Here is a 27819-nt window from a genome sequence, read left to right on the forward strand (position 1 = left end):
TATATATTACTAAAAAGAAATAATCATTTTATATAAAAAAAGAGTAGGTCTCCTGAGAGACGGTGTCTTAATAAGCTTTATTGAGAGATCATTGTACAATTTTAAGAAAAAAGTGGAACTAAAGGTAATAAAATAGGTACAAATCATGATTAATGATAAAATGGGTACATTTATAATGTAAATAGGTACGAAATTACTATGTTACAATCAACAACCAAAGGGGTACGAAATACAAATAAAATGGTACGAAAGATTGGTCTCTTAATAACTTAGTGAGAGGCCGTCTCTCCCAAGTTTTAGTGATAAAAAAACAGAAAAAATATTGTCACAACACACTACAATACAACCCTGTAATCTCACGTTTGATGATGATTAATTAGATGATGATGATTAGATGAATTAATTATATTATAAAATAATTAGACATAGTTCCCATATTTAGATGATTATTAATTATAGCTGTAATCTTACGTAATATATAAAATAATTAGATGATGATTAATTATTAATTTAGGAAATTTATTTTTGGCAATGAATATTTGCTTGATAGTGTGATTAGATGCTAGACAGATTGCTATTAAGATTACTTTGCTATTTATGTGGAAATTTATTAGGGAATAGTTTAGATTGAACATTTGGCCTGTGTAGTGTCTTAAGTCAGAAGGCCTAATTCTAGATTAACTTTTAGGCCGGAAAAAAAGGTAGAATCGCCTATTCTTTTAGTAAATAGGGGATAATGATCTGGTCAAGGGGTAGAAGCATACTCAAAATACCCCACCTCCCTATTCTCTTTTTATATAAAATATAGGAATCTTAAACTGGAAATATAAAAATGAAAATTTGAGCAATTTCACGGTGATTAAACTACATATTAATGAAAAAAAGTTTCTAAAAAATTATGACATAATTTGTTGGTGGGTAAATCGGGCGGATATAGATATCCACCCAACGGAATAGGTACGGATATGAAAACGTGTACCCGCCATAAGTGGTGGAGGGGATACTGATATGAAAATTGCTTTAACAGGTACAAATACGGAGGAGCTTATATCCATCACCACCGCTCGGTCTCAATGACATTCCTAGCAAGCACGTAGGCTATCAAGTGCACAAGGGGACCGTCAAACATTTACTCTTAATGAAACGTGTCGTTTAGTACGCAAACAAGTTACAAAACGAGAAGACTGTCAATCAGGGTTTACTACTCTATTTCACAACACTTGTGCAAATCTCTCGCCGTTTCTGCAAATCATTCCTTCTTCTCTTTCTCCTTTTTCCTGGAATAATGTCTTCCCCTTTTTCTAAATTAGGGTTTCGATTTCAACCTCATCTCCATTTCAATTCTCGTCATTTCTGCAATTCTTCTAATATTAAGCTTATTGCTATTCATGATCCTCGTAAGTTTATGGGGTATGTTAGAGAGCAATGTCAATTAGGTTTTCATAATCTCCAATTTCCTATTAATCTATTCTTCCAGATGATGTCTCTTGTGCCCCGACCTTCTATTATCCATTTTAATCGGCTATTAGTAGCTATGCTCAAACTCAAGCGATTACATCCTCACTTTACCGTCATTTCTCATTATAGATATCTTGAGTTATCCGGTACTCAACTCAATTCTCATTCCATTGGCATCCTCACTAATTGTTACTGCCGCGTCGGCCGTGTTGATTTCGGGTTTTCTCTCCTTGCCAAGTCCCTTAAACTTGGGTATCCCTTTGAGTCTGATGATGTTTTATTTACCACCTTAATCAATGGCCTCATTCAAAATGGCCGGCTTCCCGACGCTGTTAAGTTGTTGGCTGTAGCTATCATTAAGCTTGGCATTCAACCAAGTGTAGTTACCTTTGTTACTATGGTCAAAGGTCTTTGTAGGATCGGGGACAATGCCCGTGATCTTCGCTTGCTCCGCCAAATGAATTCTAGTGGGGGTAATGGCCTTTATTTCCGCTTGCTCCGCCAAATGAATTCTAGTCCCTCGGACCTTTTCAATTACAACATCATGATACATATTCTGTGCAAAAATGAACTCTTAACCGAGGCCCTGAACTTCTTTTCAGCTATGAAAACCGGCGGCATCAATCCAAATGTGTTCACCTATAACACATTGATTCGAGGAATGATCAATCTAGGTCGTAAGGCGGAGGCTAAGGAAATGTTGGTTGGGATGATTGAGAGCAATATTGCACCTAATGTTTCCACTTATAATATGTTTATTCACATGCAATGTAAGGACATGATGATTGATGAAGCACATGCCCTTATACAGATAATGACTAAACAAGGTATGGCTCCTGATGTATTTACTTATAATGCTTTATTGGTTGGGTATTGCTTGTGCGGCCAAATGGACAAGGCAAGAGAGGTTTTTGATTTAATGGTACAAACTCGCTGCCGACCTAACGTTGTGAATTATAATACTCTGATAAATGGATATGTTAAACTTAAAAGCCTTGACAAAGCCCTTGACATTTTTCAAGAAATGATTGGGGAAGAGATTGCCCCTGATGTCGTGGCCTATAGCACTCTGATAGATGGATTGTGTAAATCAAATTGGATTCCACTTGCACTCCAGTTGTTCAACGACATGAAAACGAATGGAATAAAACCAAACGTTTGCACTTACGGTTCTTTATTAGACGGGCTATGCAAAAATGCACAGCTTGATGAAGCAAAGGCATTGCTCAAGGAGATGGAGTCTAATAGAGTTGCTCCCAATATATACATCTACAATATTCTAATTCACAGCTTGTGCAAAGAAGGTCTTATGAATAAAGCGATAGAGCTTCTAAACAAAATGAAGCAAATTGGATGCTTTCCTAATGTCGTGGGCTATAACACACTCATAGATGGATTGTGTAAATCTAATTGGATCCCAATGGCACGTCAGCTGGTCAATGACATGCAAATCTATGGAATAAAACCAAATGTTTGCACTTATGGTTCCTTATTAGACGGGCTATGTAAAAATGCACAACTTGATGAAGCGAATGCATTGCTCAAGGAGATGGGGTCCAATGGAGTTGCTCCTGATATTGTCATCTACAATATCCTAATTGACAGCTTGTGTGTGGCTGGCCATATTAAAGATGCAGAAAATCTCCTCTCTGTTCTCCTATCAATAGGTATGGTACCCAATCATATAACTTATAATACAATGATTAAGGGGTTATGTAAAAATGGTCTTTTGAGTAGAGCTATAGGAATCCTAAACACAATGAAGCAAATTGGATGCTCTCCTGATGGCACCACCTATAATACAATTATCCGAGGATTCATTTTCAAGGACAATTTGCGAAATGCATTATGTTTTCGTGATATAATGGTTAACGAGGGCTTTGAGGCTGATGGTATCACTCTTTCTTTGTTCCGTAACCATTTATCGTAGACTTAAAGATTCATGATTTGGTCAACTATGAGTTGGCTAGATGGGCTATTGTAAGAATTCACAACTTGATGAGGCAGTGTCATTCCTCAAGGAGGTGTGACTTATACCTTGTTCCCCTGTGTTAGATACTTATATTTTATTTAAATGAAGATAGGCGAGATTGTTTTTACTTCTTTACTAGCTGACTGTATGCCATGATATGGCTTCCAACTATTTTGATCGTTTTCTTTGATATTACGTATTGCACTACTACTTGTCCAACTCGTCTTCAAATCATTCTCGAGTTCCGTTGGTACTGTGAGTAGGGCTCTGTTTTTAACTTTTGCACAGGGCTGTGTTCGGAGTTACGGGAATTCGATCATTCGGGGCTTGTCACTGGAGAGTGGAGAGGGGAGCCACTACTCTAACCTTACTCTTCGACCGCCAAACAAAGTTTACTGGTGCTCTTATTTTCTTAAATTACTGGGTGTTGTGAATCTTGGTGGAAGGCTGTATGGATGAAATAAAAGGTTTGTGACATATATGGAGAAGAAAGAGGAGGAAGCGGTCTACTACGATCAGTGTTATTGCTGAGCTATGTCAAATAAAAAATCAAGAAAGTAAAAGAAGAGGGAGCTGCTCTAAATAGATTAGACCGTAAGATCAACCTCTAAGGCAAATTGTTCTGCAAAAGTCAACCGGTAATTAGTAATCCTCTTTCCCCGGCAGTAAAGTATGTATTTCATTTTGGTTCTTCCAACCAGTAGTTTATCACTACTTTATCTTTCCTTTTGAAGAGTGTTTTATGCGGCGGAGAATGAGTATGAGACTCCTTAAACCAGTTGCATATAGTATTTACATTAAGAATTGTCTCAAAAGCAAGCATGAACTATTGGTGCTTTTAAAGGGAGTTATTGTTGCGCAAGAAGTACTCCCTCCCATTCACTGGAATCATACCACTTGTTGATTATACGTGAGTAGTAGTTTAATCAAATGGTATGATTCCAGTGAATAGAGGGAGTAATAAATTTACGTTAATCAGTTTCAAACTATATGGGCATGAAGTATGTGATTTGCTGAGATTGCTGCTAGCAACCCTTCTATAACTATGTTACCTTCTTTTGTAGCTTTTGCATACTTTTAAATTCTTCTCAGTTATTTGTTTCATGTTTTGTATGCATTGGATAGTACCTCTTTTAACCATATCTTATTTATTCACAGGGCATCAGATGCTTATGTCTTTCATTTCATCTGAACTCTAAATGGAAAGGTATTTGTCCACCTTTTCTGATTACAAGTCGTTTGGGACGATTGCATTATAAAGAAAAATTTTACGAGCATGACCGGTTATCAGTTAATGAATAAATACGTGTAAAACAGGCCAAATTTTGTTCAGGGACTTATTAATTTTGCCGAACCACTTTAAAAACCATGTTCTTGCATTTTTTATATGCTTTTATAGGTGAGAGGCAATTTTTACCATGATGTGTGAACTGTGTCCAAGATTCAAGAAAAGAAATTATATATTTTCAAAGAAGGGAAGTAATGTAATACGAAACAGAGAAAGTAGAGAGGAGAGACATCTAAATGGAACTCTTTCTTGGAGTAGTTCGAGCACTAGAGAATGAATACATTCCAGCGTTTCTGCTCTTCTCTTCTACACAGTAACATTCAAAAGCTAGTCTTAAATGCGTGTAAATAAGACCAATGCAAATGGGTCACATTATTGCTATTAATGTCTCTCAACTGAAGTCGCAGATTCGCAGCTGCTTCCTAGACTTTCTACTTTGCAAGTCTTTGCTGATATTTTGGTCTGATTCAGAGGTATTTGGTCTCTATGAAATAGGCCGTGCTTCTACAAAGTACAAGAGGAAGCAGTAAGAAGAGCTGAAGCTTGAGCCACAGGACTATTTCCTCAGAAATGGAGGAGCCTTCGATCTTAGTTGATACATTATGCGTTCATGGGGGTCCTTATGTTATTGGCGTCAGGGGAAAGGTTCAGTGCCTATCAAAGGAGGACAAGGAGCAGTAAAAAATTGACTTGGGGAGGCAAGAGATGATCAAAGAGAAGTGTTACCTGCGTTTTCCGACATTACCATTTATTCTGAACGAGCCTTATGATGTCCGTGCCACTGGTTATGACAATTTTTCCCTCGCCTCAGGCGCCAAAGATAGAAGTTTTGTTCTGGTAATCAGATTGGTCTCTTAAATTATTTGGAATACTTCTTTTAAGTTTCTACGATGAATTTCGTTCAACAATGCTGTCATTGTAGGTCAAAGATCTACAAATTTGGAAGCAACACCAGCACACTGCTATCAGGAAAGAGTGCCTTGGTGCCTCGAAATCTGACAATAAGTAACAAAATATGTTAGTCACATGTAAAACAAGCGCTAATATCTTGGGTTAGTCTTTTCTTTGTGCTGTCTAATTCAATTGTTTGTCTTCCATAGTCACAAGTCTCATATCCAAGGACCTTGTTACTGGAAAGGTTGTACTGCTATTTGAAATTCAAGATTTTGCATGTGTTAACTATCTACAACTCATCTTAAAATGCATCCCAAGTTTCGTCTTCAACGTTTTTACCACGTTTTTCCACGTATCTTCCTGTGACAATAATCTTCATCATTTTACTTTACCAATTGGTGAAGTTGTTTTTCCATTTTTGATGGAGTCAATGATTCACTATTACTTAGTTACGGAATATGATGTGATAGAAACAATTCACTAAAATTTATACACTTTCTTAACTTTCATTATGAGTCGTCTGCAAACGACTTATCCTATTTTCAGTATATAGTTAACAATGTCGTTGAGTACATCAACCCCGAGTTATGTTACCTTGATATAATGGTTAACGAGGGCTTTGAAGCTGATGCTAACACTCTTTCGTTGTTCTGTATCCCTCTATCGCACGATGATCCGGAATTTCTCCAGAAGATTCTAAATTGACGACTTGATGATAACTAATTTGGGAAATTGTTGCCAGGACATTGCATACTACAATAATGTCCCCTAGGTAAATGTTCAATTTTCTTTTCTATATTTGTAAAATGCACCAAGGAGAGGTGGTTTTTGGTATATACATATTACATAATCATTTTAATCCTGAGATGCTTCACTGCATCATGCATACATTTTTGGGTCCTTATATGAAGTTCCTTCTTCTGTGTTAATATGTTTCATTTATGTCCTGTGTTGGGCTTCGTGTAAATGTTTCTCTTGTTGCCCTCGGATTTTAGTTAATTCTTTGCTGTTTGTGCCTGTCATTATTGTCCTGTTATCTAGTGTATGCTATGATTTGGCTTTTTATTATCTCTATCATTTTCTTTCATATTGTGGAAGACTTGTCTAACTGGGTTTTGAAGTCATTCTTGTGTTCAGTTGCAAGTAAGGCTGTATTCGTTAACTTCTGCACAAGGCCGTAACAAACTGAGTGTAAATGCCTTACTTTTGTGATTGGGAGAGGTTATGATGGTTTGATCCTTCGGGGCTTTTGACTGAAGAGGGGAGCTACCTCTGTAACCAAACTCTTCACCCACCTAACAAAGATACTGGTTCTCCTATTTTTGTAATTGTTGTGACTTGTGAGTCTCGACACTAAATTTCGGAACCACTTTACAATAAAAAAGTTTATTGTAGTGACTGACTAATGTTCAACGTCTTGCAAGGAATGTTTGTGCTTAATGCATAACTTCATAAGAAAGAGATCGCCATGCTAAGCATATTTGATAAAGAGACACTTTTGTCTTCAGGTTCTAAACAATATTAAAAACACAAAGTAGAAATCTCATGAGTGAGGGCATTTTTAGTTTAGGATTTTTTTCTGGAGTAGTTTTCGGAACACAGGAAAATGTGTTTCTCTCTTATGTCTACACTTTTCTTCTCAAACTCAAACGATAATCTCTGTTGACATTGTCATTTCCTTGGGTTTATGTTATTGTGGTTGGGTTTGTTTTTGTGTACATGTTTTTTCCCCTTTATATCCGACCTATTAACCCATCAAAATGTCAGTTGAAAAGTATTTCAACACTGACACGGAATGTAGTGTCCGAGTTACTTTTTATTGGAAGGAATGTTGTAGCGGCAGTCAACATGTACTAAAATTGAAGTGTGTCCAAGTACCATAGAGGAGAATTATATCATCAGATTCATATCAAATGCATATATGCAGGGGAAGCAAGTCTAGTGATGGTGACATTTATACTGCTACCTTGCTACTTGTGAATGAAAAGGTTCATCGAACCATGTTATCAAGCTTTGCTGGGTCCTCAAAAGCGGCCTTTATCCATATACAAGTATAATAGAGGAACCACTAAATACTAACCTATACACGTGTCACTCCTACGTAAAAAAATTTCCCGCTCACATCTAAGAGGCAAACCCTAAAATGTGCAAACGACATTTGTTATAGCAGCCACCACACTACTCAGATACTCCCCCATATCCTCCCTGTCTCTATTCCTCAATAATCTTTTCCTGGCCTTTTTCTCTTGATTTTCTCACTCATTTTCGAAAACTAACAACTCCCACATATGGTCCGTGTAAGATTGAAGAAGAATCTAGTGGTGGGAAGATGGAGGTTCAAGTTAACTGCCCCACTTACCTTCGAATGGTTCAATTTTTACTTATTTTAAAGAATAATTGGATTGGATTTTAATATAGAAAATGCCCGATTCATGTGTATCTTTTTAATTTGTTTTATACTTTGTCATTGTTGTATGGTATTGTTAGTTTCTTTTAACAAATAAGATGCTGGAAGCTGATTTATCGATACAAAAAGAATTGTACGGAGTATTAAAAGTGGTCTTCTAAAAATTGATTTTACTTGTGTTTTTCTACATTTGTTTCATGTAGCTACCTGCCTAACTCCAACTTTTTTCTATTAACTATTGGTTTTCTTCTGAAAAAGGTTTCTTTGCTGTTTCCTTATTTTCTTCAATTGTTGGTCTTCCATTAGTTAAGAACTTAATATCACATTTATTTGTTAGCTCTTGATTATGGACAAATTGGTTATGTGAAGATAATTTTTTTTTTTTACTGGTGTGCATTCAGGTACTTGTGGTGTATTCACTCTAGGCGTAAACTTATGTCTAACCGTGTATAAGTTAGTTTTGCTTAACTTCTCCTAAGTTAAGTAAGCATAATTAAGCAAGTTTAGTAAATGACTGCTTAACACTGAAGAAAGATGCACAAAATGAAGTGTAGTTCAGTACAAGTTTAGCAAAAGGATAGCCAAATCAGCATTTGTGGGCATCTGTTTTGGTGATCAAGGTGTATTCTTTAGAGTTAGGCCTTTCTTCCCCCTCCCTCTTTTCGCTTGTTAGGAGATCCAATATATCGTAGCGTCTATACTTACTAATGTCTAATGTTTGTTCTTGCCCTTGACTACAAGCATTCCCATATGGTGTAGACTGTCATGCGATTCTGGTGGCGTGACCACATTGTCCTTGCCTTTAACTATAAGCATTCCCATATGGTGTAAAGTGTCTTAAGATTCTGGTGGTTTGACCATCAAAAATAGAATTTAATTGGTACATGACTATAAATAGCAAAAATGGTCATTTGCTGTGTCTAATAATGTTCAATCTTACCAATTTCATTTTCACTGTTGGTACTTGGTAGTTCATGTAAAAAGGGAGTAATCCTGTCATAGTCATACTGATTTCTACTACTACTGTATTTTATTGAAGTCCGACTATAAAATTAAAGAGATATTCATTTAATCTCTTAAAACTTGCCTCGTAAACTTTAATGAAACCAAACATAGGGCAACATCCAAGTTTTCCCCTTTTTCTTTTGAGAAATATTCTCATTTTAGAATGTTGTCATAATCCTGTCTTTCTGAGTGGCATGAAAGCAGGTATGTTTGGGGTGAAGAGTTCAGTAAGCAAACATTTATTGACCAGCAAAGCGTCGAAGATAAGCTGCGCACCCCAGATTATGCAACCAACTTACAATGGCTTCCCGATGACATCAAAGATTTTATTTTGCCCGCTGGATTTCCAGGTCAGATTAGTTACTTGATCTTTTTAAATCATCAATACTTTAGTATTAATTTCTTTCTTGTGAGCACCAGAAGAATTCTTTAGTTCCCCGGGGATATCAAGTCATCGTACATCATAACAAAAAAATATAAGCCATTTTCTAAATTTCTTAAAATTTCCTTATGGGAATATTCCCTTATTTTTACATTTTTACTCTTCTCACTTCTTAGATATCTGATGATGTGGTAGGTAGCGTGTACTGCAGATCTTTTGTCATTACCAATCTATGTGATTCCAGTCCATCTATAAGTTCTTTTTACCGACTTGCAGGATCTGTATCTGATGATTACTTGGAGTACATGTTATGGCAGTTTCCTACCAATGTCACTGGATGGATGTGTCATGCTTTGGTTACATTAAGCCTCCTTAAGGCATGTTTCTCAAACAGCCACTTTTTCTCTTCCCTCGCTACTAAATTTGCTTTTCATTCTCTTTGCTCGCTATCCTTTAGAATCAAAAACACTTGTGGTAGTTATAAAACACGCAGACCAATTCCCATTCTCTGACCATTATGCTACCACACTAAATGTTGATCACCCACAAATTTTTCTTCTAATGCTATCATCTTATTTTGCTATCATATTTTGTGATAGTATTTTAATCTTTCAGGTTTTAGAAAGCGTGAAACTAAGTCTTGTGTTCGACCAGCAATATTACTTTTTTTTATACGTTCCTCTGAGATTTTGTTTCAATCAACAAATCTTTAACATTTCAGGCAGTTGGAGTTGGTCATTCTCAGGAAACTCTGCTGCAGCTTCTGCGGCGGCAATAAGGTGATTGCTAAAACTCTCAATTGTTATTTATTCTCCTAAGAGACGTCTCACTTGTGTTCTCTACTGCCATTTCAGTGGCACAATTAAAAAGATCAGTTAGCAACCAAGAGACTGCCTCACATACTAAGACTGAGATATAATTATTCACAAGTTGATCATATCAAACTTATAAATGTGTTCCGTACCATATATGAAGAGCGCTCACAGAAAACTTGTTTGAGACTGTCTTGTTTGAGTATTTGAATGTCAGGGGAGAGGGGTAATTGGAAGTCGGAAATTAGCCTTTGAATTATTAGGTTTCACCGACATATTTCCTTGTGTAAAAATGGAAAGTGGTAAATTTTTAACTTTGATTGGACTCGAGCTGCTTTCTCCATCCACATATGGGTCTCAAAGGATGGCATTGGAGCTGTTGGACGATAATCATTGGTCTGGAGTTGCAGAAATTGCTCAACTAAATACTTGCTTGTCAGATCAGCAGTCCTGAAACATTTATATTCGTTTATTCAGGTGGGCGTTTTGGAAGTTTGTTTGATGATGATCCAAAACAATGGCGGATGTATGCCGACTTCATTGGTAGTGCTGGAAGGTGACTGATTATCAGCTATGCCTTTTTTTTTTCCTAAATTTGTTTGTGGTTGAATATTCCAAGCTTAATCACTTTTCATCACGTCTTTTGCAGAATCTTTGATCTAACTACTCCGCTATATCCTACATTGTTCCTGCCACTCACATCTCTTGGAAACCTTTCCAAGGTGCCTCATTCTTATATCTTTGCTCTTCAGGCCATATATCTGTTCTCCTTAATGCTACAATGTTTTTGTAGCTTGGGTCATCTCCAGCTTGGGTTTCCTAAAACGCTGCGTTCGGTTTTCTGAAAAAAGACCAATTCTACAAACTTTAATTCGAACTTATTTCTCATTTTATCTTGCAGGTCCGGAGAACGCAGCCATAACCATGAACGAGCATCCAGCAGGGATAGGGATCGGGGTGATCGCAGAAGCAGAGATTGTGATAGGTATGGTGGCAGAGATTGTGGTTACGACAATGGGGATATAGAAATGCTAAAAATCGGCGCCGATCTGGGGAACGCTCTAGGGATTATGGCCGTGATTATGATCGTAGCAGGTATTATGAATCTCCTTTATTTAGTGAGACGGAATTTTCTGATAGTTTGTATTCTGACTCAAAAGGTAATGTCTTTTGGCAGCCGTCGCCAATTTTATAACCACTAAAACCTAACGTTTTTGAATAAGATCAGATAAAACCCTTGATATTCTAGCACTTTGCGTTCTCTCTTTCTCACTTCGTAGCCCATGTCTTTGTTTCCAGGTTTTAATCAATTTTTGTTTTGTCTTAGTTCAACTTGGTTGTCTTGGTAATCTATGGATTCTTTCAGCTATGTATGTTCTTTATTTTGATCATATAAACTAAATGGGGTTTATGTGTAGAATAGATGCACAAATGATTTTGTCCCTTTTCACGAAAATATAACTTCCCTTTTTTTTTCTAAATTAGGGTTTCAATTTCAACATCAATTGCAATTTAATTACCCTTATTTCCGCTATTCTGCTCATTTTAAGGCTACTGCTATTGATGATCTCGTATTATAGATAGTATTGTTGTGCTAATTAATGGATGTTTCCCTCTTTTCAGCCGCGGTTTACCAATTCTGCTTGCAGGTCTCCTTCGTTCTTCACTTCACTCTTCTATCAACGCTCACACCACACCACGATGACGATCGGTGCTGCTGATGATGACGACTACTTATTTTTTCTGGGCCACTATCGATTTTCTTCTTCCGTTATTGGTTAGTTTACTCTTTGTTTTCGGGTTTTTCCGTATTTCCATTATCGATCTTTTTTTTTTCTCTCATTTTGTTTCCTGGTTATTAATACTATTACAATTTTTATTGTTATTATTACTAGGATGAAATTTGTTGATGTTTGTGACGCTTCTAAAGAGTGGATTGAGTCGTCTGTCTTGCTTTCTAACTGTGTTGCTGCTGCTTCGTGAAGCGCCCTTTGTGGTGTTTTTTTTGGTTTGAGGGGTGTTTAATGTGCCTACAGCCCGTCCGTCATTTCCCTGATCTAAGGAAGGACTGTGTTGTCTCTGTAACCGTAAATTATGATAGTTGTTTGCTGTAAAGCTGCTTTTGTCCTTATCTCTTTCTTTTTTTTTTTAAAAAAAATGACTGGACTTGTTATGACTCCTGAATTACTAATGCTGAATTTACATTAATTGCTACCACGCACTTGCTATCCGAAAGATCCTCTTTGTTTAGTTCGTACGACTTTTAGGTTCCTTTTAGATTAATGGGTTGTGTGCACACTTTATGCATGTCGACACACCTCCTTTTAGCACAGGCCATGGGTTTGTCGTTGGTGAGAGGCCTGAGGTTGGAATTATGTGATGCATTCCTCATCATTGTTGTTGTTTTAGCATGAGCTACCGCTCAATGTCAGTTTGAATTCTCTTATGCTACTAACTCTTATGAACAGTCCCTTCATCTCCCTTCCTCATCGTAGAACATCTCCTTTCAATCTCTACCCTTCGTTTGAAATGTGGTTTTTGGTCCTCTCGCGTCACTCACAAACTCCCATCACCCATCTCTCTGAATCACTCATTTTCTTCTCCCACATAACATTGGACAAACGATTATGCCATTCATTCTTGGACAAGAGGTTGCTTTTTGAAAGAGAATGGCATTATGTTGGGATAAATTTTGAATCTGGCATACATCTGGACTATATGTGTATTATGCTATCATTTGTCTCAAACAAATGTATTATAACGTTAGCTCCATTTCAAATGGTCGTTTGAACAGCCTTGAGCCAGGTGGCCTGTCCGGACACAGTGTCTGAGTAACTATGATAGTTACAAATCTTTAACACCCGGGTAACTATGGTAGCATTGAATCTATTATATTCATCATTTTACATGATAATCCTAGCTATGATGGCGTCAAATCAATTATTTATTGTTAACAAAACCTATTAAATTGTTGGGATGAGAGATTGCTATTCTAACTGAACATTAATTGTTGTGGAATTAGTGCTACACAGATGTTATTTACGTGTACGTGAGTGGTTTGACGTTGAGAACGGAATTGAGTTGACCTGAAAACACAAACTCGAGCACTTTAATCTATTATTCATATATGTAAATTATGTTAGTATAAATATTGGGGCTTGTGCGCTAGGTGTGTGCTGTTGTTGCATATTATTATCCACTCACAAAGGAAGTACGTTCTACACTCCCTTTACAACACATTGTCTCATGTCATATGCTCTTTTCTCCAATCTCGTAATAGGGCAGCACCTCCATATCTAACCTCAACTACTACTCATCAACTCTCCACATTCCCGACTTAATTCCTATTTAGAAGCTATGATTGCTTCATTGATGGTGGTCGGGCCCTTTCCATAATCAATAACTTCTTTGTGCATTAATTTGTCATTCTACGCTTTGAATCCATTAGTGGTTGGTGGTTTGACGTGTGGTGCTTGCACAAATTAGGCAACCATCATTGGAATGTGATAGAGTTGGTTTCATGTTTTATGATATGTTCCATTTTTTCATGAGAAGGCCTATGGAAGCCATTTCAAAAACGCCTAGAGCTTAGAGCTTTGTAACGTTTTTTCCCTTTTATGTACCGTACCTCAAGACCTGTGTTCATGAACTTAACACATATGGTCATCTTTGCCATGTCGGTTTTCTTTCAAATAACAATAACAATTAAACAGAAAGCATCCCCGATAGTAGCTCTTGACTTACCAATCTCATCACATTGTAAGCTTTTATTTTTCTCTCATTATTTATATACTCTTGTAGATACCATCCTTTTTGGTCTCTTTTAATCTTCTAAAAAAATCATTATTTATAGAAGCTGATTGACAGCCATTTTACTGGCAACTTGCTGGATTCATCACAGTCTGTTTGTCTCTCAGACTCTGAACATTTGGCCAATTCCCACCAGGACATAAATTGGTTTCTTTGTTTGGAGGACAATGTGTCGGATTTATATATACATCGTAATTATTGATTAGAGGCGGCAAATCTAGCCATAGTTGTTAGTGTGCCGGGAAGTTGTTGGTGTGCCGGGAAACAAACGATAAATGTTGTTGATGTTTTTTCCCTGAGCGTTGAAGTGTTTAATTGGCTTGCAGGTTTGTGTGAATTTTAAATGTAGGAGTGAAGGTCTGATCTCGGCTTGTAGCTTGAACAAATTTATGGACTTTTTGTAAAAAAAAAGAAAAAAAAGGGGAGGGATTGTGACCTGATTAACCCATCTTTATATAAAATTGGGAGATTGCTGAATTTCTTTGATGGCGTTTATCTTTATTACTAGACATTTGGATAAGATAAGATTATCTTTGTTGATTGTTCTGATTTCTGTTTAATTTTGTATTAGGTGAGAGCGAGAGCAAGTTGAGCTTTTCTCAGCCACCTTCAATCATGTAAGTTTTGCTCTCCATCCAAGGTCTCAACCATTGGCGGATCTATGTGGCTCGATAATATTGTAAAACAATTAATTGCTTTGTGCTAAAAAATATGATTTGTATACAATAAAACCTTTTCCATATTTTTTCAACAAAACCCTATAGACAGAATAATGTACATAAGGTAATATAACAATGATCATCATTTGTTCAGACCTCTCAAAATTGTCAAAATTTTCTTCTTGGGAACTTGAGAACTTAATAACTGATAAATATTCATTAACCTTATCAATTTCATAGACTCTAACACGAGGTTTTGTATAGGAAAAAAGGAATTACAAAGATGGACGACGATGAGCAAAAGAAAATCCCAACTTCAGATGTGGTTATTCGGAGGTGAGTATTATTTTGAACATTAGCTTCCCACACGCCCTATGAGAGGGCCTTTTTTCATGCGTTTCCTAATGTTAGTGTCAGTGTCGGACCTATATGGCCTTGGGCATATTTCTTCCTCTTGATAAATTTGAAATCTCATCTTTCTTAAATCATATAAATTTGATATCTCGTCTTAAATCATATCTCATCTTTCCTAGGGAGGGAAGGGAAGGGAGAAAGTGTGTAAAAGAGAGTTTGTGCTTGGTTTGTTTTGGTTTTCTCGAACCGCCTTCGTGTACACTTATACCTCGGTTGTACCAATTGTGGCACGGGAGACAACATTGAAGAAGTAGGTGTTGCATATACGTGCACTGTTTCATGCAGGAAAGGGTTATTTCCGCCCCAAGGTAATCCTATCTATTGTTGCAAATTACATCCACACAACCCAGTCTCCAACTCACCAAGCATTTGGTACATGGAGAATGACCATAACATCTGAGGCAACCGACGAGACTGGATATTTAATTTTCACCGCGTTCACTGAGAACGCAGAAAGGATTATGAAAGTGAAAGCAACAACCTTTTACTCAATGCATGCACTTGTGTGCTCCATATCCAATTCTAACTCTCGCGTAGCATTTTAAAAAACAGCTCTGGAAATCGGTTTTGGCCATGGGATTTTGGAATGAAATGCATCAATGCACAATTTCTATATTCTTCACCCGCCATAACTAGCTTCCATATCCAGTTAATCTGTTTACAATATATAAATTGTTTATACATCTCGAAAATAATCTGACTCTAGCCAGCTTAACAAGGCATTATGCCCTTGCAATTTTTTTTTTTTAATCTTAGACTTACCATAAATACACATAACTTTTATGCAGGAAAGAGAAGACTGCATTTTCAACATTGAGAAGAAAATACAGGTACTGAGGTGGGTGTTCAACCAAGTATCGCGTATTTAAGATGAAAATTCCGGAAAAAGCTGGTCAATTGTAGTCGTATTTTGTATCCATTGTCCATTTTCAAGTATATGAAAGCAAGACTGCAGGGGTACCTACATGTGCACAGAAGACGAACAATAGATTTGGTAAAAGACTACTTTCTAAACTTAGATCACTGTTAATACTTGTAGACACCTCGTTTCTGCACCTCCCGCCAAACACCCAGTGATGATTGGGCCGCATGTTTAGCATATGTCGCGATTTTATGACGTTTCGTAAATCGGTTAATAAAAGGTAACTCAAATACTTGTGTCTACCTCTTGGTTGTCATCTAGGTGTCATTACGGTCGTTTTGGCAGTAATTAGAGTACATTTGGAGTCCGGATCAAAAAGCGTCTTCATTTCCTAAAACCGTCAAATCCCGAGTCAAAACAACGTCCTTGTCTACATAAGGTTAGGATGTCATAAAATGTTGAGATTATATTTCATTTTGAGTCCCATGTCACTTCATTGGGCTAAATTTAAAGTTTGCATTACAAAATGTGCATTTCATTTAACTAAAATGACAACCCGACTTTTAGGCCCATTTTACGAGGTGATAACGACTTTTTTGGGTCAGGCCTATTTCACAGAAATTTCTAGATCTCTTTCTTAGCTTTCCAACGCTACTAAAATAACCTTAATTCGAGTCTTGTAGAGAAAGTTATGCCTAAAATACGACAGACTGTCAAATGCGCTTTCTTGCGCAGGAGGAGACCGCTAGGGAAAGGACGCAGCAAATGCTGCGCCTCTTCCAAGGGACGTAGCACCTGCTGCACCTTTCCTCAAGGTTTTCTTTTTGTCCAAGTTTCCGCGTTTAACCTAAGTCGGTTATTTCCGGATCTTTCTCTCCTTTCCTAAACTCTGATTCCGTGATTAGTATAAATTGAGACCTTTGGCCTCACATATTTCTCACGTGAGTGTCCGCCCTTCTCTTCTCCCTTTGCATTCTAGACCACGTTCTTATTTTTTTGCGTCTACGTGCTTCAACATTCGACCACGCAAGCTCGGATCTTTCTGAGTACCAGCCTCGTTTTGCATGACCGACCAATTTGACCAACTCCACTACACCATAATCAATTAATCAATTCAATTTGCTTTTAAATCCTTTTTCAAGGGCACTTTCATATTTGCATATTATAGATGGAGTCGAGTTACCACTAAAAACCGATTTAGTTAAATCTCGCGACGCTAACATGTAAGTCTGAGGGTGTAAAATCCCAATTTTATTTAATGTATTTTATTTAATGTATTTATTTTCTGTATTATAATTAATGTAAGAATTTATGTCGTAAGCATGCTCGAAATCGTCTTTTAAAATCACCTTTTTTTAAAACCCTTTTAACGGAAGTAACACAGATCCGACGTGGGGAAGAATCGCATCAACTGATGCGCCTTCTGGAAAGAATCGCATCAATCCGCTGCGCCTCTTCCAGGGGCTGCTTTCAATTGATGCACTTCTTCTTCTTCCTCGGGTTTTTGTTCCTTTCGTCTGTTATTTTTCTTTCTTCGTTCTTTCCCTTATTTCACCAAATAATTTTCAAATTAGTTTTTATGAATCCATTTCAATAATTTTCGACTTAAATCCCTTATAATTAATATTTGTGGGTTTTCGTCACAAATTCAAACTCGGATTTTAGAGACTCGATTCGTTCATATCAAGTCCCTTGATTTCGTCTTTGATACATGTTTTAAATATGTTTTCTTCATCAATTCGTAATCTTTTGTTTCCACCATTAACTTCAAGTTTTTAAATAAATCAATTCCAACATCGTAAATAATATCTAACTTATAATAATTCGTTTTAAACTGTTTTCTTTCACTTCATGACGATCCCAGATGCATGTAAATCAATTAATCACTTCTACTCGAGTTACCAATCAATAAATCAATGTAAATTAACAAACGAACATTAAAAAAACCGCTGAAGTCGACTTTCACGGTCGAGAACCCAACTCAAAAGAGACGCAGGAAGTGTTGCGCCTCTTCCAGAGGACGCAGCAGATGCTGCGCCTGTTCTGAGGTGGTTTCTGTCTCTGAACTCTTCTCGTTTTGACGTAGGGTTTCTAATTAGGATTTTAATTACCCAAATTTCCATATTTTCCATATTTTTCTTATTTTCCCAAATTTTCCTTTTTTTTCATATTTTCCTTATTTTCCAAATTTTCCTTTTCTTCAAATTTCCTTATTTTCCAGTTTTCCTAATTTAAATCAATCTCCAATTTTCTTATTTTTTCCAATTTCCAATTTTCATTTATTTTTTTATTTTATTTCTAAAACTCTTTTGGGCATGTTTATGACGTAAATCAGTTATATCATTTGTAATTTATTTCTTTATTTCATATTTGTCTTGTATGATTTATTTACTTGATCTTTCACATGTAATTTAATCTAACATTCACTTCGACCCCAATTTGTGTGCTAATTACTTGTTCACCGACTTAGTTAATTCTTCACATGCTAGGATTAATCAAATGGATGTTGCATTGCATGCATATAACCGAAAACATATCGAGTATAGACGATTTCCCTAATCATTAGTAGAGGCCGCTATCGAGGCGGGCGGGATTAGGTGTTCGATCAAAAGAGCTTCCTAATACGTACCCTCACCCCTTACTCCAGATCTCTGTGAACATCCGTGTTCATTATTGGCATCCACGAGAGTCATTCTAGACATAGAATGCTAAGGGTAACGAGTGCTTAGTGTTCATGTCATTACTTTGTGTCTTGACATGGCACGAGGTATTCGAACGGTTTCCAATTTTCCACAATAAATTGGTGGGGACTCCACAAATGCAAACGCTTGTTTTCCCAAGCACCCCCGTGGCCCATGCCCACAGTTTGGCGACTCCGCTGGGGAATAATACACTTACGTGTAGCCAAAGGTGAAACTTGAACAAGGTTAGGGAATAGTTTGTATGAGACATTTGTTGGTTTTCATAACTCAGTCTTCCTAGACCGTTTATTCGGCCTTCCTAGGCCCAACCCAACCCATTCGACCAATCGTCCCGTCTAAACGGTCCTAATTCTTATTTGAGCCTAAGGATGGATAGCGATTGACGTCATCCATACCATGGTGCTTACTCTTGTTTGTATCAAGGACTTTCACTACTCGAGGAAATGGACTAGGAATCGGCCTTACTCCTGTTTGGTACGAGCCTCTCCACAGACCCCGGGTTTGATTGTTCGGTATGGCAATCCACCCTTTAAACCAAAACCCTTTTAAATGCACTCAGCATCCCGTTATAATGCTTGTATAAATGCTTGTGTTATATGTGATCACCATTTCTAAATAAAACCATGGCGAATTTTGTGAAAATCAAAATTTCTTTCAAAATGTTAAAAATTTCGAAAATGGGCCTTATATTAGCGCAAAGCCAGTCAAAACTCTGTCCAATTGTCGAGTTAAAATTCGGGCCTAAAACCCATTTCAAAACTAAATACAAAACAAAAAAAAAACGATAAGAAAAAAAAACAAAAAAAGGTCCGAAAAAAAAAAGGAAAAAGAAAAAAAAGAGAAAACCAAAATATTTTTTCAAACCGTGTAAATGTAAGTATGATTCAATTGGGTTAAGTTAGAGTCAGAGTTCAAACTGACTATGTCCTAGTCGGAGCTCTGTCAAGTCATAAACCCGTTTTCCTTTACATTTTTGGGTCTTTTCAAAATTCAAGTCAAGTCCTAAGGCGTCACGCCGTCATTTTGGACCCCCTACCCTAATTCAGTTAGGATCTAAACATTTCCACACCTCGACTCACACACTCGAGGCTAACACATCGAGTCATTCCAATATCCGTTTCTTGAATCCTCCTAATGACACGTTCGGGACACACATACCCGAACCTCGAGTCAAGTCTGTCTTAAACACACAAATTAGAATCAACACGTGTCATCAATCCCGTCAATAAGGTCAATCATATAAGGGTCACTCCGTCAAAGTCAACACTCGAGTCTAAATTAAAGTCAAGCACCGTGAATTCAAACACGAGAAGTCGCTAACGACATTTCATGAATTCACAAGTCAAGTCTAGATTTGTCATATCTTATTCCTTCCTTTGTTTGTTGCCTTAGTATGCGTGATCCCATGTCGAATCGAGTTGTAATGCGCGTCATTTCTGTAGAGTAGGAATCCGGCAAGTTCCGTCAGTCAGCATGGTCACGAAGCAGCTCAAGCCACAATCACCGTGTCTCTCCAAGCCGTTTACGCCATGGTCCTATGAGTTCAAGCTACAGTGGAAAATTTGAGCATTCGCGTCTTCACCCTTGAAAATGGAATGGTGGAAAAGAACACACCACCTGGAGAAATCTCTAGTCTAAGTCGTCCAAAGCTTACCTCTTGCAATAACCATCGTCATAGAAAGCCGAAAATGTTAGAAATCATTAATCTCATTAATTTACATATTCATATATGAATCAATTTATTTAGTCATAAAATAAATTGTTGATCTTATGCATGCAAACTAAATTAGAAGAGATAAGAAAATCGTTTTCTCACCATCAATAATTCGGCCAAATGGGCTCAAATGAAGGTCTCCTACCTTCATTTGTTCTTGAGTTAGAAAATACATTAGGATGATCATCCATGACTTCAAAATAGAAGCCCTCCAATAAGTAGCACCCAAAACTATCCCAAAATCCCACAAAATAATATGTACTAGATATTTGTAATGTGGTTTACCTTAAAATCGATTACTAATACTCATATACTACAACTAGTATTATTAGTGATTGATTTGTACAAATTTGATTCATAAAAATTAATTTTTATGAAGAACAAGATAGAGAGTGTTGTGTTTTATCATAAAAACATGAGAGAATGAATAATTGAGAAAATCACTCAATTGTGGCATCTAAAACCGGTGGGCATATAGGGTTTTAGGACCCTTTTTCTTTTTCCTTTTTGTCTTCACAAGACTAATTAGTGTAAGGCTTTGTCATAGTCAAGTCACTATCAAGTGTCATAGACAAATGAATAAGACAAAACTTCTAAAATTGCCCACCAATATTTCGGTTAATATGTGTAATATGGAGTCCATTTTATTTTTGTCAATTGTACAATTGTATGTCATGTGACATGTGATGTGTCTTATGTCATGTTTTAATTTAAAATGCATATTTAACAAATTAAATATCATTTACAAATTAAATAAATCACATTTAACAAATTGACTAGTAATTCAAAATTACTTTCTCATAAAATGGCCATTTAAATACTAGTTAGTATAATTCACAACATCTTGTAATTATAACTAACTTATCATTCTCATCTCGCGTGTTTCGCAAACACCGATTAATTTTAGTAATATAACTTCTTAAATTACTAAATAAAATCTTATTTAATCACATTATAATAAGATGTCATTTTCTCTCTTATGATAATAATTTGTTCAATTTCAAGGAATTAATTAATCTGTATCGACATACAATTAATTAACCTTTTTCAATTAAGGGAATCGTCCTTTAGGTGTGACCTCAAGGGATCAACTGATCACCACCGTCGCACGACAGTAATGTCAAACTCTATTGACCAATCATTACCGATATGTGTGGACCAGTTGACTATATATGTAATGTATCATCCCTTTCGTATTCTTGTTATGAGATTTAAATATGTGACCAATATGATCGACAATTGTGATCGCATTATTGTCGGAGGACACATATTCCAACAATCTCCCACTTGTCCTCGACAAGTGTGCATCACCAATTCTCTTGTCCTATTACTATCTCCCACTCAATGCAAGGTGTCTTTCGGGTCGTACTTGCAAGTGATCATATCGAGAGTGGTTTCCTCGATCTAGAGAATAACTGATTGACCGGAATTTTATACCATAGAAACCTTCCGAGCGTGGCCACGCATTTCCAGTTCATTACTCCTCGAGTGGCCCTGAGATATTATTTTAACCCTGACAAAGGGGTGGACAATTCCTATCGCACTATTCCCTTCGACTAGCCGCATCCATCATAACCCAAAATATGCCCATTTGACCCCATTTACGAAGGTCGTAGTAACATAAATCAAAACTAATCTGAAACTGTGCCATCTTAGGCGAACAGTCTTTAGTCAAAAGAATCGACTCATTAGAATACTATAGTAGCTCTCGCCACGACCAGGCTATATAAATTTGCCAGAACTCTATAAGCGGTCCTTTGCCCGACAAAGTGTTCCTAACTTGATCTGCCTATGTGATCGACTAGTCATCTCACATGACTGTATGGCACTGAACTTGCCATCAATCGCATCACACTCTAGTCACTTCGAGACGTCACCTCATACAAGTGACTATGGGTGAATACTATGTTAATCCGGGTCCACTTTAACGGGGTTCAATATCGTCATACAACCCGTTTGGATGTAACAAAGTATAATAAAAGAGTTTTAAAGTAAAACTCGAACGACAAATGCGATTATCACATATGAATAGTCAATGCCTGATTACTACTTCATATTCTATAATCCAGTTTGATCTTGAATGTAGTTGTTCATCTCAATTCAATTGAAATGACATGACTCATCATGTTAAGCCTATGAGAAGGCTTTGGTTAGTAGGTTCTATCAACTTTTGTACCTTACTCAACCTTACTACATACTCGTTTTCCTTTGTAATGTATACATTTGTATTACAAAACTTTATGAGTACGTGTCGAGATCCAATCAAGACATAGGCCCTCTAGCCTTAGAATAGCTTCCACTGTTTTCACAGTGTGCGAGACTCATCCTTCTTGCGCATCTCATGATTGCAAGTGTACTCAATTTCCGTTGTAAATATTTCTCATTGTTCTTTATTGCCTAGAACGATTCTAGAAAATCTATTTCTTAAATAACAGAGCCACAATGGTATCTTAACCATCCTAATGTGTTTTGATTATGGTTTTGTCGGAAACCATGCGCAATCTCAATTGTCAATTGTCATTTGTGTAACATCCTTACACAAAATTGCATCAAAAACACTTTGCTTTACATCCTTAATGCTTCTGCAAGCACTTAAGGGTAATTTTTATGGCTTACATGGTAACTATTACTTAAATTCGATTTGAAACAATTCATCATACTCAAAGTATATGAAGTGTTATACATCATTTCCTATTTAATTGATTCGGCAGCGGAAGCAAATGGAATCAATCAAATATGTTCAACTTGATTGAACTAGTCATGAATCTTATCAACATAAGACTTCTTATTTGACGCTAATATCATGTGGATTTATCTTTATAAATCTGGATATTAAAGATGTATTATATATATCTCCAAGTCTTAAATCATTCGCAATGATCAATATATCATCCACATATTAGACTAATTAAAATCTCCGTAACTCCCACTAAACTTCATGTATAAACACAACTTCTCGACTTATCGAGAAAAGTTTTATAACATGATCAAAACATTGATTCCAACTCAATGATGTCCTATTTAAGACAATCTCTTAAGTTGCACATTATCTTAGGATTGTAAGAATCTATAAAACTCATGACATGTATTGAATACATTCCTTCTAATTGAAGAAGTGTGTTTTAGATTCACTCGTTATATGTATATCATCATAATGAAATACAATCTCTAAGAAGATCCGAATAGTGCAAAACACTTTGCAACTAATTAAGCTTTGATATCTCTCTTAGATATCCAACAATTCCACTCGGAATTTGTTTCGGATTATCATGGCTCTAAGCTTTGTATTGAGTTGTGACTTAAACACTCTTATTTAAGTCATATGATTATTACTTTTTTTTTTTTTTGTGAAATGTGAGAATATATTAAGATCAAAAAGGCTAATTACAAGAGAGAGTTCATGTAACAGAAGTAACGACTATCAAAAGCCATATCTAAACAAAGACAGATATGCACACATATTATATGCCTACTCATACTGCTACCACACTCATAGTATACCCCATTTTGCCAGCCATTTCTTATCAGTATTTGAAACAGGCTCCTTGAGTTTCCTTCTGATTCTACTCTTGACTTCCTCAATAATATGCTCAGATACTTTCTCTGGTTTAATCAATACTTGCTTCATTCTAGCACTATTCCTTTGTGTCCAAACCTGATAATAGCATGCAGTCATCACCAGGAATTGAACTTTCTGCTTCAGGCATCCTTTGGTAGGCAGCATACCCATACTCCTGTTAGTCTGCAGTGGGAACCCACACCAGTTCTCCATCTGGTGCATTATCTGTTGACTATATCTGTAATTAAAAAACAGTGTTCTGTGTTTCAAACATCACCGCCACAGCATTAAGCAACGATCATCCTGTACAAAGTAGCCAATTTTGCATAGTTTTTCCTTCACATTCAAACCATTGTTCATGATGATCCAAGCAATAATGGTATGTTTGGGAATGTTCCATTTGTTCCAAACCAGAGGCACCCAATCTTGCTTAGGCTGTTGTATCCTAAGCCATTCATATCCACTTATTATAGAATACCCTTTAGTATCAGCAGTCCACTATCCATCAGAGTACCCATTTTTCATCATTTCCTTGACTTTGCATATGTTCTTTCAAGACCAAGCAGCATCAGTAGGAGGGACATACTCATGCCAATCCCTTCCTTTTAAATACACTTGATTGACCCACTTAATCCAAAGCCTATCAGCCTTCCCATATATCCAGTCCACCAACTTGGCCACTGTAGCATAATTCCTTGAATCAAACAATTTCTTTGTAAGTTGTAAGCTCTTTACTTTCTAAAAGTAACACTAATTCATCATCTTCAACAAGTGATGACTTTAACCTCCTAGGTTTTGAAGACACAACGTCTTACACAAAACGTACACAACGTCTTACACAAAACGTCTCATGTAGCCAAGAAAGACTAGTTTCTTGCGACATAACATTCTTTTGTGGCTCTTGAATATTTTCTCCCACTCTGTCTTCTAGAAATAAACTTGTATTCTAGGAAGACATCTTCACGAGCCACAAACTCGTTGTACTCGTGATTATAGTAAGGGAAAATGAGCATTTGTTTCTTGTGAGAACTTACAAGCATGGTACCCTATCATTTCATATCTCATATGATTCGTTTTAGATTTAGTGGAAAAATAAATTAGACAAAAATGATAAAATTCCCAAAAGGATCAAGTAACTCAAAGTAACTTGATTAAAGTTCAAACTATATCGAATAGGGTTTGATATCTTTATCCAACCACACATTATCCCATAATGTGTGCTAAGAGAGATTAACTTGTGATACTATATCATTTCCTTTGGCTTATATCAAGGTCTTCACTTAGATAATCCCATCACGACTAAATCGTGATTCCTGGAATTCTTTGAACTTCTTCAAATATTTCTCTATTTACCTTATTAAGTGAACACATTAGCGTCAACTTAAATTGTTGGTAAAAGAAAATGATTAACCTATTCTGGATCAATGATATACAATCTAATGGTTTCAAGAGTACTCGATAACTCTTTGCGTTCATCATTCCAGAATTTAAGGTTTAATCTTGGGTTACCAATTTGAGTCTTGCATCATTCCAGAATTTAAGGTTTAATCTTGGATAACTCTTTGCGTTTATCATTTTACGAGCCCGAACCCGAGCCCGAGATTTGTTTGCGTACCATTTTTTGAGCAGTATTTTAATTATAACGTAATTTTTGATTTAAAAATCCAAATTCAAACGAGAATATTATATTTTTTTAGCTAATAATAACAATTATTATGTAGTTTTATCTTATAAACTAATATTTTAATTCATTTATTTTAAAATTGATACAATTTATGTAAATATATTGAAAAACATTAAGTAATTTTTAAAATGACGAGCTCAAACGAGCTCTCGAGCCGAGCCTTAGTGTGCTCGAGATCGGCTCAGTTTGGGCTCAGCTTAGTTCGAGCCTGAGCTCGAGCTCAGGTTGACCGATCTCGAGCCGAGCTTTGACCGAGTCGATCCCAAGGGCTTGTCGAGCAGGCTCAGTTCATTTACAGCCCTAAAGACACCAATCAAGATGGTCAGCTAGCACCCTCACTTAGCCTTCCACATCACACACCCTAAGTCCTTCTCGAGACCGTTATAGGGAGATAGTTAGGAATTTGGAGAATCCTCCCAAGCTTGTCAAATATTTACAGCCCTAAAGACACAAGAAGGATACAACCACAACACCCAAACAAAATTAACCAAACCTCAGAACTACAATCTGGTTTGATTTCACTTCACGTGAATACGTAGGCAGTCCTCATGGACACAAACATCCCAACCATAAACTTCTAATCTCAATTATTACACCAACCACAAACATTCAACCTCAATTATCAGCCATCCCTTTCAATTTCAACCTTCCAACCACAATTTCCATTTATACCTCTATACTAGGGGCTCCTTCTCGTCGCCCAGTCTCCTTTTTACCAAATTCCAGAGTCATCTTCTCATCCTGGGGGCTTCTCTTCCAAGATGTCACCCTTCCTTTATCCCTCTAAGTCTAGCTAGTACTCGGTCCGGACAATGACCAAGATCTTAAATCAATTCTCCAGGTTATCATGCCTCAGAGAGGGGTCTCTTTTACAGCAAACGGTGGCAAAAGAAGTCCTAGTAGACAGATGATTCATGGCTCATACATTGACTTTATGTGCCATCATTCTTCTACCTTTGGAACTGATTCGCATTGTCACCCACACTTGGCTAGGGGTTGCGCATACTTAAACAAAGTCTGTCGAAGTCATCCATGTGTCGCGTCAAATCTAAGTTAGTGTCGCGTCAGTCAAACTTAAGTCTACATTTCGCGTCGCGTCCTAGTAGGTCTATGTCATGTCAAGTCCTATGTCTAAAGCCCATTTGAATATGCATAACGCATTACAAACGACAAATTTTCTTTAAGCAAGTTTTAAACGACTTTTAAAAAGAGACAACTTTTGCAAAACCTATGTGTTTCCTCATTCGAGGTCCATGTGATAATTGCTTACGTGCATATATTAGATTGCATTCTTGTGTGGCTACTAACCATGCAGGTAAGTATCAGAAGCAGTACTTTATCAAGACTTCGCTTGAAACAACAAGTGAATATTCTTTGACAGGTGTTTCGACACACCTCTATTCTGTTCCCCTAGCGAGAGTACACGGATAGACATTCCCTCTCGAGACATGGAGATTAGCTCCCGATTATGTTACCCCAGCGAGAGTACACGGATAGACATTCCCTCTCGAGACATGGAGATCAGTTCCCGATTATGTTCCCCCAGCGAGAGTTCACGGACAGGCAATCTTCCCTCTCGAGACATGGAGATCAACATCAACCCCAAGACTTATCGAAGTTTGTTTGAAGATGACCCAAGAAGATTTCTCCCGGCACTTTATACCGACGTTATTGTTTCCTCACGGAGTTCGGCAAAGGTGTCGTTCTCCAGAAGTTCCCAAACCAACGCCTCCTTCCTTAGGTTCGTAAACCCAAAGTTAGGATTCTTACCCCTAGATTCTTAGATCCCAAAATGGCTTCCTTTAGGTTCGTAAACCTTTAAGCTCCCATACCAACGACCTTAGGTTCATAAACCCATAAATCCTTTTGGAGTTCTCACACCTCAGAAAGCTTAAACGCACGTGTTTAAAACAAGAATTAGTAACCCAGTAGTTCCTAAACTTAACCCTAGGATCCCAATTCCTTTTAGGTTCATAAGCCTTTAAGTTCCCATACCAGCCGTCCTTTTAGGTTCGTACACCCAGGTTCACACGCCTAGCTCTTTAGGTTCCCAAACTCCCTAAAGTTCATATACTTATACCCTTTAGGATCATATTCCTTTAGGATCACCTTTTTAGAATCACCCTTTCTTAGAGTTCCTAAACCCAAACTTTGGTTACCCCTTAGGTTGAACTTATATTTGGCCTCCTTCCCGTCG

General features: G+C 36.9%; 1 protein-coding gene across 6 annotated transcripts; it reads left to right on the plus strand.

Annotated features, from left to right (window-relative positions):
* Positions 1–1192: 1192 nt before the first annotated feature.
* LOC141622780 (uncharacterized) lies at positions 1193–16191 on the plus strand. Of its 6 annotated transcripts, XM_074438792.1 has the most exons (16): positions 1193–4068; positions 4589–4637; positions 5214–5555; positions 5641–5770; positions 6303–6384; positions 8421–9374; positions 9683–9787; positions 10132–10185; positions 10696–10774; positions 10868–10940; positions 11120–11313; positions 11842–11995; positions 14600–14645; positions 14952–15023; positions 15221–15409; positions 15890–16119. In XM_074438792.1, exon 1 carries the CDS (start codon positions 1286–1288, stop codon positions 3386–3388), a length of 2103 nt encoding a protein of 700 aa, XP_074294893.1. In that variant the 5' UTR covers positions 1193–1285; the 3' UTR covers positions 3389–4068; positions 4589–4637; positions 5214–5555; positions 5641–5770; positions 6303–6384; positions 8421–9374; positions 9683–9787; positions 10132–10185; positions 10696–10774; positions 10868–10940; positions 11120–11313; positions 11842–11995; positions 14600–14645; positions 14952–15023; positions 15221–15409; positions 15890–16119. The 6 variants fall into 6 exon arrangements, 5 of the variants coding, with proteins under 5 accessions (XP_074294893.1, XP_074294891.1, XP_074294894.1 ...); XM_074438790.1 differs by lacking the exon at positions 15221–15409; XM_074438793.1 differs by lacking the exon at positions 15221–15409 and having other exon boundaries at positions 11868–11995.
* Positions 16192–27819: the final 11628 nt, after the last annotated feature.

The sequence above is a fragment of the Silene latifolia genome, chromosome X, assembly GCF_048544455.1.
Source record: "Silene latifolia isolate original U9 population chromosome X, ASM4854445v1, whole genome shotgun sequence".
NCBI classification, from domain to species: Eukaryota; Viridiplantae; Streptophyta; class Magnoliopsida; order Caryophyllales; family Caryophyllaceae; genus Silene; species Silene latifolia.